General features: G+C 32.8%; 2 protein-coding genes across 2 annotated transcripts in view; one reads left to right on the top strand and one right to left on the bottom strand.

Annotated features, from left to right (window-relative positions):
• The first annotated feature begins 364 nt into the window (after positions 1–364).
• Positions 365–9855, top strand: LOC119837803 (facilitated trehalose transporter Tret1-like). The gene is made up of 11 exons (XM_038363566.1): positions 365–554; positions 4724–4876; positions 5128–5330; positions 5579–5765; positions 6253–6417; positions 6726–6862; positions 7388–7480; positions 7737–7848; positions 8443–8557; positions 8998–9153; positions 9274–9855. The coding sequence occupies exons 1-11, from the start codon at positions 491–493 to the stop codon at positions 9302–9304; spliced, it is 1416 nt and encodes a 471-aa protein (XP_038219494.1). The 5' UTR covers positions 365–490; the 3' UTR covers positions 9305–9855.
• A 320-nt stretch (positions 9856–10175) lies between these two features.
• The window catches only part of LOC119838000 (coatomer subunit alpha), a 14863-nt gene continuing 11270 nt past the window's right edge, over positions 10176–13768 (bottom strand). Inside the window, exons 17-21 of the mRNA XM_038363812.1 lie at positions 13390–13498; positions 12671–12803; positions 12100–12275; positions 11116–11331; positions 10176–10727 (exon numbers count right to left, since the gene is read on the bottom strand). Coding sequence (XP_038219740.1) covers positions 10264–10727; positions 11116–11331; positions 12100–12275; positions 12671–12803; positions 13390–13498 — 1098 coding nt within the window. The 3' untranslated portion in view covers positions 10176–10263. The remainder of the gene's footprint in view (positions 10728–11115; positions 11332–12099; positions 12276–12670; positions 12804–13389; positions 13499–13768) is intronic.

Here is a 13768-nt window from a genome sequence, read left to right as displayed (position 1 = left end):
ATATTTTTGATCGTAGTAATATACAGATACAGACTACAATATTTTCATTTTATAAAAATATAATACGAAAACAGTACAATCAGGTGTCTGTTAAAATTTAAAGAAAAACAAAAGCCATAAAAAGCAACTAGGTAAGTATTATCAATCAAATGATTGAATGAATGTGAAAACCGTTAAAATTAAACAGTTTAACATTCACAACGAATAAAGCCTTGACATTGAAACAAAGTAAGTGACAGTCTAAATCTACATCAAATAATTAATTTTTTACAAGACTCATTTGATTATCTTTTTAAATCACAATTACAATGCATAAAAAATACTGTGAAGGGTAACTGGTAATACAAGGTAACTGGTCCAGAATTAAACGCAATGGCTAGTCGTCAACACGTCTAGCTCAGGCTTTATTTTAATTCATTCATTGTTAAAGACTGTACTATTTTTATTCTATTGGCATAGTTTATAGAACGCGTTAAAAAAAAACATTGTGATGTTCGAAAATTTCAAATCGGATTTCAAATTGAAATGGCGGCAATATTTGGCGGCATCACTAGGTGAGTCCTATTTACAAGATTTTTGTGTTTATCCCATATATATACGTGATATTAAAGTTATCTTCTATATTATACAAACCAATAACCTACATGCTTAATCTTATTTCTGTTTACTTTTTCCTATTTTAACTTAACGACATAAAAATATAACATTCGTTTATAAAGCTTTGTTTATATAATTAGAAATACAACATTGTAACAAAATATTGATATCATACATGAAGACATATTCGATGCTGACCGCAAAATATGAATTACGGAAGGTTTTTTTTTTTATTTTTAATTTTTAATATTATCCAGTAACAAGAAATCCTTGAGAAATATAAATGTATGAGCTGTTTTGTTTTGAAGATACTGTTGACGAAACTGCATTGAATATGTACTTAACATGTTGAGATTCTGAGAGTAGATAATGTGCATATACTTGTTAAACTAAAATACGATTTTTTTTAAACAAATAAGAAAAAAAAACGCTGAGTTTTGGCGATACAACTTTTTGTTCTAACCAATTAATGATTTGTTTCGGTATTCACATCCTATTTTTAATTAAATTGAAGAATTTGTTAAAAGTTTTACATGTTCGTCTGTCCATAGTAGATGCGGAAATTCAGTTGCGATTTCTTTGTAGGGATGTTTAAAAATTAGTTGATGTTTAAAAAGTTTTTTTACAATATTTACACCTAGCTATGTTTGGTAGTAATATTACGAGGATGTTGTTAGGAAATATTTCAGTTAAAGATATCAAATTTTTGTTATATTAATTATATCTTGTATACTATTTTTTATTTATTTATTGAAGTCAAAATGATGAACAGATGATGTCAAGTCCTTCACAGAGCTATAAGATATTCAATAACATAATACAAATATATGTAAATACACTGCGCTATATACAATCATGCAAGATCAAACGCTATGCCAAATGATACACATAATATAAGCTCTGTACATACCTACATTATTTCGTTATATCTATCCACATATTTAGATGATGTAATAAGAGTAACTATTAGAGTGTCTATGACGCTTTTTCTGTTTAATTAATAGACAGTTCAGAATTATCTGTTAAAACGCATTTACGTAGTAATGTACAATGACATTTGTTTCTCAATTTGATATTCTTTGAAGTATTCATTTCAAACCAAACAAAGAAAACGAAAAAAATATATAATTTTATCATGAATTCATTCTATATTATATTTTCCTGAGAATAACTTTCAAGCCTTTTAACACTTGACATATTTTCCAATAGTCTTGACAGTTTTCGTCGCTTAGTCCTTGCTGCTCTGCGTCGCACCTAAGCCGCACTTTTCTCTGATAATTTAGTTTCTGTATGTTTTTGTTGTAATCTTTTTTCTTTTTTCTGTTTAGATAAAATTTTTTCGTTAAATTAATCTTACGCACTAGATAGTAATTTGTGTATCCATAGAATAGATTTATACACATAACAAAATTTTGATGTACAGAACAATATAAGAGCAGCAGTAATAACTGCTGTCTTAAATTAGTGTATAAGTTGTTTGGAAACCAATAAAATAAAATAAAATAAAAAACAGAATCATATTGCATACTAGCCTTTCGTCCCGACTACATCCATAACCTAGCAAACAGTGATCACACACAAATCAAACGGTGATATAGTTTTTGAAATCGGTCCAGTTCCTCCTGTAGTTCTCGAGATTATCTCATACAATGTCACAAACTAATAAATTCACAAACTTTACCATTTTATAATCAAGTTCAGATAATATTTTGATTCCGACCCGTTCGGTGCAATGACCTTTGTGAATTGTAGACCGGAAGTAGTAGCAAGTTATTTAGTAATCGGTTCCGGAAGCAGTAGACCTTAGGCATAGTACAAGAATCTGGTTTATATCTTTAACTATCATTGTAATTATTTATTAGAGTACTACATCAAAACTTTGTGTAGACTTTAGTGCGAATATATTAATAAAAAATAAATATTTAATCACATATACGTCGGCTTACTTTAATACAAGATAGAAATATATACACGTTAGTTATACATACAATTTATTTTAATTTCGTAAATACATCCTATATTTATATAAAAATTTATACTATCATTATAAAGAGGAGAAGTTTGTAAATTTGGGAGTTTGTGACGTTATAGGGATAATCTGGGCGGACCGGGGACGAGTGGTAAGTAATTTATAAATAAATTATCATAATATTTATATATAAATAACCACGATTATTTACATTATTTTATGTTTATAATTATTTGAATATGAAGGTCATTACATCGTTAACTTTACGTATCTATTAAAATTTACGTTCGTTAAATAAAATATAGTTAAGCGGAAAAAGTCTCCATATTGGTGTAATATATTAATCACCTATTCTTTACTTACTTCCTCAAAAATATTTACTATATTGTACAAGATTTGAAGCTATCCGTTTCCTAATATTCGAGAGCTTACAAGGAAGTCTATGTGACGGATACAGACACAAGCTTGCACTGCACACCCCAAGGCTAACTAGTAGATGTACTTACGATGAAATTAACATTCCGTGATCTTAGAGCGATATTCATAATTTTTGTTATCGTATCAATAAGGTCATATTTTGATTTATTGAAATATTGTGCGGTTCCTCGTGTGTTTGGTTTAAAACGGTATGTGAATAAAATTATACGACATATAATTAATGAATTGTAGAATAAATTTATACCACCTTTACTTAAAAACTGACGTGGCATTGATTTTGCATAAGGGTTTAAAACAAAGTTACTCTAAAAGTCTTAACATCAAAGTGACTAAAAATAAATTGAAGAATTATACAAGGAAGTACGCTTGATGCTATTTCGTTGCAGTTTTTTTGTAAAACCAAAGTTCAAGTCAAGATATTTGTGAATAATTTCTGCTAAATAGTAATATCTATAGAATGTTTTCTTTGCATCTTTACCAGGGCCGTTTAATTTATTTCGCTTAACACGTGTTCTCGCATAGTTTTTATATACAAAGAGCAATAAGAATTAATTAACATAATTGATAAATCACCGTGAATGTAATCATGGTCACAATGTGTCAGAAGATCGTGACTTATGTTAAACTTATTATCCTAGCAAGTTATGTACTTTGTTCAGTAAATTAAAAGACTATGTATGTCTCAATTGGATGGATGTGATCTTTTTTAAGACGCTTTTATTAGATTCAAACTTTGTGTACGCAAGGGTCGATGACAATTCAATAATTTAATGAGCTTATCTTATTATTCTGATTAAAATCGGCAACTACGTCTATTTTATATGCACTGAAAGCTGCCCCACGCAAGTCCGTTTGTTGTCATATGGAATTTAATCGACGCTTCGCTACTTTTTATTGAAACATTATATAAGCTTATACTTCTCGATAATTTGGATATCCAACACAAAAATAATTTAACATTTTTATACTAATAGCTCCTGAGATGAGCTCTTTGTGACAAATAACTAATTAAACTAATTAAACTCAAGTTTGCATTAATTTCTAAGCGAGCCATCAATCACTTACTATCAATTTCATTTACAATTTTTAACATCAATTGAAAAACTTAATCGAATACTATCTACGCTTGATCTAATAAGAAAATCGCTTTAAGAATTTGTAATCACCATAGATACAAGAATAATTACGTATCATTTATAATTATATCTTTATTCATTGCTTAATAATACTTCACTTGATTGACCGGACTGATACATATTTATAATAAACTGTTATATCCGTTTAAATACAATAAACGCATAACGTCAAACAAATGAACAGAATAGGAACTTAGCAACTAGAATTAATAGAATTTGAGGTAGCTTATTGCTTATTGTACTTCTCAAGCCATGGATATGTTTATGTTACTAAAATTACAAGAAAACATTGCTGCAAACAAGTTTGAATCAGGAATCAAGCGTCTTTATCTATACCCCTACTTCTCTTGCCTATAAACAAGCCCAGCTCACTAATCGATTTAGTTCTAATCGTTTATTTTTTAATACATTCCTAAATACAAATAATTCCTTTTGCGATTATATTTCCTAGTGTCACGAATTTCGATAGCTATTCGTATGGATTCAATGGAAAAATGTTCAGGAGTGTGGTTGTTGCCATTAATTTTTTTAAATGATAACAATAACATATTGAATAATGATCTAATGTTTAATATAATTTCAGCCAGCTATGGCAGTCTGTGCACAGGCATGTCTATGGGCTGGACGTCCCCAGTGTTCCCCCAGCTGCGTTCAGAGAACTCCCCTTTACCCCGTGAACCAACTTTACAAGAGGAAAATTGGATTGGTTCACTGTTGGTGCTTGGCGGGTTATTAGGTACCAAATATTATGTGGTGATAATTTCTTGATTATTATACTACTTTATTAAGTATTGGGAGAGATATCAAGTTTTCTCTATTAAAATTTTTCAAAGTTAACCTTTTGTAGTAGGACTTCCTTCTTTATAGGATGAATCGATGTTCCTACTAAATTGATATTGAAGTACATTCCTTACCTTTTTAATTAAATGAAAATAAAAAAAAAAAATTCTCTCATACTATTTCTGTAACCTTATATAAAACTTTCAGGACCCTTAATCACAGTACCTCTATCGAACCGTATCGGTCGACGCTGGATCATAATATGCTCAAATATTCCGCTCTTACTGGGCTGGTTGTTGGCTGGTGTTGCCACGAGTTTACCCACGTTATATGCAGCTAGAGTGATGTGGGGTTGCGCAACTGGCATGCAATTTGCAACCGTACCTTTGTATATTGGGGAAATTGCTGAGGTAAGGAAGGATATCCCATATGATGAAGGAGCTTATGAGTATGTAATAGTTGGAAATCTTTATCATTTGTTTTATAAGTTCTTATCTACTAGCTTTGCTAGTGCAATTTCGTTAATCTGTATATCAAACGGAATAGAGATTTTGATTTTAAATTTCATTTTAAATTTGAGGTACCTTTACAAGTCATTATTTTTAATTATATTTTTTACTTTAGACGAAAATTGTATAAAAACCTCATTCAATTTCAGGACAAAATTCGAGGAGCTCTAAGTGCATTTTTCCTCCTATTCATTAACATAGGGTTCCTTTTAGCATATGCTATTGGACCATTCTCGACTTATTGGGGTCTTACAGCTTCGGGGGGCATTCTGTCGCTTTTCTACGTGCCTTTCACATACATGATCCCGGAAACACCTTTCTTCTTAGTTTATAAAGGTTAGTCTTTACAATTTTTGCATCAACATTCTATTTTGGTATAGCTTAAATATTTTTAATTAATTTTTAGACATTCAAGATAAGAGCAATTAGTAATATTCTAGATTCAAAGTGCAATTTTTATGTATCTTTATCAATCTCTCTTTGTCCTGAGTATATCTTGCATACTCTCCATATTTAGTAATATTTTTTATACCTAGTAGTTTTCAATGAAAGAAAATTAAGGTTCTCAATCCGGCTATTTTTTTTTTTTTTTTTGTTTTGCTCCTTATCTCCGAGGGTCGATAAACTTATTTATTAATACTTATAAAAACTTTTAACACAAAAATTATACAAATAGCGGCCTTATGGATCAAAGCCATCTCCGTCAGGAAAACTCATTTTGAAGAAAATAATTATTTTTATCAACTACTTGATATTGTGGACTAATCGCTATATTGATTTTTCTAATTATATTAAATTATTTAAATGTAATTTTGTAATAAAGGTAATATAGATGAAGCCTCAAAAGTACTGCAGAAGTTACGAGGTCTACCCAAAGCTGGTGTTCAGTCTGAGTTAGAAGGTCTTCAAGCAATGATAGCGAGAGAGTTCAGGACAGAGCCCAGTATTAAAGATCTGTGGGCTACTAGAGGCAACCTTAAGGCTTTGGGTAAGAGACAAATGAAAATTTAATAGGACATCGTATTTATGTTTTCCGATATTTTAATCTTCTTTTTTAGCCATTTTCTGAACCTAATTTCGATCCATACTAGCCAAATTATGTTTGTTATTAAGCAATTTTCAAAAGGAAAACGCCTTTGCGAAGAATAAAAATTTGAAGACTTGTGACGTCTGCCCACCCGCACTTGGCCAGCGTGGTGGATTATGGCCTGAACTCTTATAGGAGGCCTTTTCCTGCAGTGGGAACATATTTGGGCCAATGATGATGAACCATTTTAATTTCCTTTCTATACCCAGGTATTTGCGTGTTCCTGGCCATGTTACTGCAACTATCTGGTATAGACGTGCTGCTGTTCTACATGGAGGAGTTGCTAGTGAAGGTGGGCACCAGGATCTCGGCTGCTGACGGTACTATCATTATGGGGGTTGTCCAGGTGAGTGTTTTAGTGATGTCAAGATTTTCTCGGGTATCATGTTTGGAATTGTGGAGGGTTTTTTTAATATTTCATTATGATTATTATTTTCCCATACAATTTGGCCTGAGGTCGTTAAATTTTCATTTACTATGATCAGTTCATAGAATAAAGTCCACGTCTAACCAATATGTTTGTATGCTTAGTTTTTTAAAACTTCACAACGGAATTTGATAGGGTTTTTGTTTATAGATAGAGTTATTCACGAGGAAAATTTATATGTATAATATCATCTATTAAACTGCTCAGAATTAAACGCGCGCGAAGGCGCGCCATAAGTGTAGTATAGTCTAAAAAAGGTTGTTGCCTTCTGAAGTCCAGATTATAACTGCCATCTGTATTTTTCTGATTCCCCAAAAACTTATATTACATGCGATCAATACAAAGAAAAAATTGCAGAACACTCGTATTTATCATATAAGTGGAACATTAAAAAAAATGACTTTTTTACTCTATATTAATTTATATCTTTGTATACGCTCGCAGGTGGTCACAAGTTGTATCACTCCGCTGGTGGTGGACAGGTTGGGCAGAAAGCTCCTCATGTGGACTACATCACTTGGACTTTCAATATTTTTGGTGATTTTTTTTCTATAACAAAGATTCTGAATTACTTATTATTGCAGATAACAATTATTAACACTACACTAGATCCTTGATAATATGAGAAAAGTTCATCCGGCTCGAAGGACCATAGAAATTTTAATAATTTTAATTTATAAAGCAATTGAATACTATTAAATAGATGGTGTTGTTTAACAAAAAAAATGTATTAACCTACGTCAGTGAGAGAATTATGTAATATTTTTCATTTAATAGATAAATTAATTTTTAGGGTATTATAGGCGTGTATGCATTATTGGATTCTCACTACAAATATAACGTGGCGCCGTACGCATTCCTGCCGCTTCTCTGCCTTATTGTGTATATGATTCTCTTCACCCTGGGTAAGATATTTTTTATTAGAATCGTACATAAATATTAAAAAAAATATGTTCACATAAATAAATACTAAGCGATGAATTTTATACCTTCCGCTTCCAAAGCTATTCTTTGTCTGAAATATCCTAAAGTGTAGTTTTCAATCCATTTTGTATGCCTTTTTGTCATTGCTTATGAGATTTTTAAAGCAGGATGACAAAATACAACCGTTAGGCAAATTTTCTCCTTTCCCATTTCTGTTTTCTATTTCTTTTCTCTTCCATTATTTTTCTTGTCACTCTCAAATAGCAATTTAGTTGAGAAGGAATCCTCCTATCAATTCGGATTCGCATTTTCTATTCATTATTTCCATTTCTCTATATATGCATATGTTATAAAAAGGTAAAGATTGGGAATTTGTAAGTTTGTGACGTTGTGTTCTTCTAGGGATCTTTGGATCTGCTGAAGCGCTTTTAAATATTCGTTTAAGAAAGCTAGGTTATCTATCTGCCATTGGCTATATTTATTTTGTTTATATCCCGGGTCAATCCGGACCGAGAATGTCCCTTTCCATTTCTCCTCCCCTCCCGCCATACTTAAATAAAAGAGTTTAAACCCAGGGGTGGGTCCGGTGCCGTGGATCCTGGTGGCGGAGATGTTCCCGGCGCGCAGCAAGTGCCTCGCGAGCGGCATCGCCTCCTTCTGCTGCTGGCTCGCCGGCTTCGTGTGGACCAGGCAAGTCTACCTAACACTTACTTCTCTTTTTCGACAATATTTTTATGATATGGATCTCTTCAAAGTAAAAAAGGTAGACAAAACGTTTCAAATTATTCCAGAATTTTAATTTTATAAAAATAAATAAATAAATAGAAGAAGATTCCAATTAAATTAATAGAATAGTCATTGTATAATTATAAATGTTTCAAGTTTGAGTTATCGGAAATTTGGTACCCTTTTGCTAACTGGAATTAGTAATAACGCGTTACGTTACGAACCGTTTCAACCTCCCGTAAGATATATTTTCTTCAAAAATATGATGGTTAATGAAGTAGGTATATCCAATTCAAAACCTTTGGATATTTGTTGATTCCTTTATTTCTGATATTTACTCACGTTCTTAATATTATATTTTTATCAATTAATAATTTTCAAACAATTTCTTATCTCCCATTTAGGTTCTTCCGTGACGTAGCGGCGTCGTATGGCATTTACACTGCGTTCTGGATACTAGCTATATGCTGCGGTTTCGGTTTTATATTCTCTATCAGTCCCTTGTTACCGGAGACGAAAGGAAAAACCTTCGACGAGATACAAGAAATGTTAAATAAAGGGTATTTTGTATTTTGTAATATTCATTATTTAAGCATTTGTATGATTATTTGAATTCAATAAATATTTTACATAAACTAAACTACCAAAGAACTGACTAAATTTATTTATTTTATTTACAGATCAAAGGAAAATAAACCAGTGGACGTGTAATACAATCTTAACTGTTATTGAAGAATGCTTATCAAGTTACTTGTATAAATCAGAGAAAAATATAAAAGGAATAGCATTGGCTTCAGAATCGATCCTTGTGAAACTCCTGTGGAAACTATTTGTTTTTAAGTAGGTGCTTTTACACACATTCGAATAAAAATTATGAATGTATTTGAGAACATTAGTTGCTGATCTTTTGAACGACTTAGCAATCATCCATTTGTAGATTGGAACCAAAACATTTTATGTATAAGATTAGTCTAGAAATTTTAGTTAATTAGTTTATAGTAATAAGTTTTATATTAGTTATGCCATTATTATACATAAATCTCATCACAATAAATATAACTAGAATCGTGCTGATTTTATCATGACCTAAAAAATGTTTATACATCATATTATAATGTTGTTATGCATGCACTAGTTAATATTTCACAGCGGAAATAATAATTATTTGAATTAATTTCCACAAGAACTTATTGCAACAACACATAAAGATTTAGCGATAAATGAGCTTTCAAAACTCCACAGTATTTTATAAATGCGTAGATTAATTAAATATAAAAATAATTAAATATAATAATAAATGTATTACATTTAATTGTATTTTCATTTAGTTACTTCGCCATGAACCATACAATTTATTTATAACTATAACTATAAGCAGTTTCACCCTCTACCAAACATATTAAAATTTTTCGCCACCCTCTACAATTATATTATTCTTCTTTGGTATACCAAAAACTCACTCTATAGAATGAATATTTTCCCTATAACAGTTCGCATTTATTACAATGGCCATCTAAACTTAAAAAAATGCCATAATACTCTTTCATAACATAAGAATAATAGATATTCAATAAAACACAAATCAAAATGATACTATAATATAATTAATATATTTAACATAAATCTTACACATAATATATCATCCATAGTCAATACAATCCAGCTGGCACCTATCTCTGAAACTGCAACGCACAAATCCTAAGTCCTAAGGCATCTTTCCCAATCTCGGCGACGCCGCAGACCTGGCACAGCTTCCCCTTGTGCTCTGGCGCGTAGCTGGCCCCGCACAGCGGACACTTCTCCTCGGGCTTGCCTCTGTAGATGGGTTTGTAACTAATTCCGCAGATATTGAACGGGTTGTGTTCGTCGTACAGCAGCTGGTGTTCGTCTGTCGGTGTCTTCTCGCAGGCTTGCAGTATTTTCCTAGCCTGCTGTGCGACTTCCGGTCTAGGCCCCAACTCTAGGAGTCGCCTCGCGAACGACGCAGCCGTTCTGAAGTTTTTCAACTTGAAGAACATGTTGAGGGCGGTCCGAAGGGTTAATATTTGGTGGACGGGCTGCAGTTTGCAGTGCGTGAAGTATGCCGCCATTTCGCACGTGCGCTTCTGTTCCTCTAACGTGTTTTTGGGCATGCCTGGAAATACAATATTAGTAAGCATATAGGATTATATATTTTCTACATTGAAACTTATGTTTATAATCAAGTATCTCATGCAAGTGACATAATATCTTAATAAGAATAAATGGCTAAACCTTTTTAAATATTATGAATTTAAAATTGTTGTTTATAAGCTATTTTTTGATCGAATAAATTAATTCTTAGAAACTAACTACTCTATCTACTATATCTATATTATTGATAATCCTCAATTTAGAAGATATGAGATATCTCATATTTAGCTCATGTCAGTAAGAATTACAAATGATATACTATAAAAATTACGGCATAAATTTTCAAATAGGCTACCACAATCAGCAAGCAATTTCTTCTTTCAAAACCACCTATACACATAAGCACCGACCTTTCCTCGCAGTCTCCATCTGCAGGCCGAGCAGATACTCCCTGCATATCGCGAGCAGCTGCTGCGCCTCGGCCAGCTCCTGCTTGGAGTCGACCAGCAGCAGCGGCACCAGCAGCACCACGCGCTGGAGCCGCTCTATCGCCTCCGCAAACTTGCCGCCCGTCGTCAGCTGGTAGCACTGCTGCAGTTGTGCTACCAGATCGTTCAACTTCGCAGCTGGAACAATTCGATTGGGTTTATAATTGGGGATACTGAAAATCAGCGCTGCGGATTATGAGTAGCACATGCTGAGTTGTTATTTTTGCTAGCACCACACCGACAGTTATGAGTGCACCTTTTTATTGTTAGTTTAGTTTGTAAAGATTGTTGTTTGTGGTGTTAAATAAATTTATAAGTTACATAGATGTCATCATCATCATCATCATCATCAGCCCTTATATGTTCCCACTGCTGGGACACAGGCCTCCTATGAGGGTTCAGGCCATAATCCACCACGCTGGCCAAGTGCGGGTTGGCAGATGTCACATGTCGTCGAACTTTTGATTCTCGGACATGCCGGTTTCCTCACGATGTTTTCCTTCACCGTTTTAAGCAGTGGTGATATTATCTACATGCGCAGATAAATTGAAAAATCAATTTATTTCCTGCACGCTCACCCGGTCTTAAACCCCGACTTATCGATTTTGAAGTCCGAGGTTCTCACCACTGAGCCACCACTGCTTTCACATAGATGTAAGTATATTATATTTCAAGTGGTGGCAAATAAAAGTATTTATATTCTATTCTATTTTCAGTTTTTTCTTTAATTATATTTTAATTACAATAACCTACCCCAGTTGCCGATTATATAAAGCGAAAAAAAAACAAACTCTTTCAGTTTTATGTGCCTAAGGGACATCCCACGCCATCTATTGAGATGATTAAAAACCATCACAATCAACATGACACATTATTTCAATGATTACAATAAAAAAGCAAACTCACTAATAACAGGCAGCAGATCCTTCCCGCTGGCCTCCTTCCAGTTCCTGTGCAGGTGCGCCACGAGCGGCGGCAGCGTCGCCAGCGCGCCGAACTGCAGGCGCGCGTGCGCGAACATCTGCGCCATCGTCTCCGTGTACGGCTCGAAGTTCACGATGCCCACTTGCTCGTTTAGCAACCTGGGAAACGTAGGATACATCATTATTTAGGAATTCTGGTGTCGTATATAGTGTTTATAATGTTAAAATAAACAAATAAAAAAAAACTAAGAAAACACGCTTTAATGATAGAATCAATTAAATTGTTTTGCTCGCTCTCATTTAGAGTATACGTAGGGAAATTACTTTATCATTACGGCTCAATTTAAGATAAAGCCATGAAATTATTATGTACAAAGTTTGTATGACATAATATATTCGTTTAAAGTGGGACAAAATCGAGTCTAAAGGGGTCAATCATATCTTTTAAAAGCAAATTTTCTTAGAACAATTGTTAAGTTAACAAAATTTCACATATGAATAGCAAAGCAGTCAGTGAGAATTCCGAAAAATTACTCCAATTAAACTATAAATACCTGAAAGCGATCTCAAACTGTCCAGTAGTGACATAATCGTGTGCAGTTTTGTACTTCCCGCCCAGAGCCGCGCTAACGCCGCGAGTGGGCGCCACAAAGTACTGAGAACTGTCCTCTCCTCCATCTATATCAGCTGGAAACAAGTTATTCTTTAAGTACATTTACCACAGATTATATCTGCTGCTTCTGTCTGCTTCCAGTGTTTAAAAAGGGAGTGAGAAAGAGAATATATTTATGTATCTTACTTTAATTCACTGAGTCACATTATAAATAATTAAAATATGGGTACTGAATGTAAAAAACGAGTAAAATAGATTTAAAAAATTTGTTTGAACCAACGATATATTCAAAATATAGTCTTATATTAAACAAAGAAATAAATGTGGAATATCTAGCTTATGCTTTGATACTTCATATAATTTTACATATAATTTTATTGCGAATATTGTTCGTTATCATAAATACTTTACAACAGTGGACCAAAAATGAACCTTGCTGAATGCCAAATCCAAAAGAGCTGCCTTATACGATTTATTCTTAATCTTTAATCCAATATACATGAATGGCATAAAATAGAAGACATAAAAGCGAAACGAACGTTTTTCTGTGCTATTATACAATAAAAGCAAACATTTTTACAAAATATAATGGATTGAAACTTTACTGAATGCCTTCTTGAAAATAAGTACATAGAATTCATCACATTATAAAAATATTACCAGGTATTGGAGCTAGTTCTTCAGGCAGGTCGAGGTCTTCATCACCCACGTCCCAGCCGCCATCATCACATGCGTCTTCAACTTCTCCTGGCTCTCCTTCTATCTCTTCCTACACAAAAATATAAGCCGAATTTAAGTTAAATAAAGCAAACACATTAACAAACATTGAAAATCTATATATCAATTTTCTAATAAGTTTCCCGCTATTGTCAGAAACGGCTTCATTTAAACGAGCGTTTCTTTTTTACAATGCTCAGTGTTTATATTTTTATTAATTCTATTTGGGTGTTCGTGTGACTTGATGAGAATTTTTCCTTTTTCAGTTTTGAGAATTTCTCGCGTATGTGTGTTAATGTATTCCTGTATGTACGTGTGTTTT

This window comes from Zerene cesonia, chromosome 29, assembly GCF_012273895.1.
Source record: "Zerene cesonia ecotype Mississippi chromosome 29, Zerene_cesonia_1.1, whole genome shotgun sequence".
In the NCBI taxonomy this organism is placed as follows: Eukaryota; Metazoa; Arthropoda; class Insecta; order Lepidoptera; family Pieridae; genus Zerene; species Zerene cesonia.
This window is presented reverse-complemented; position numbering and strand designations above follow the sequence as displayed.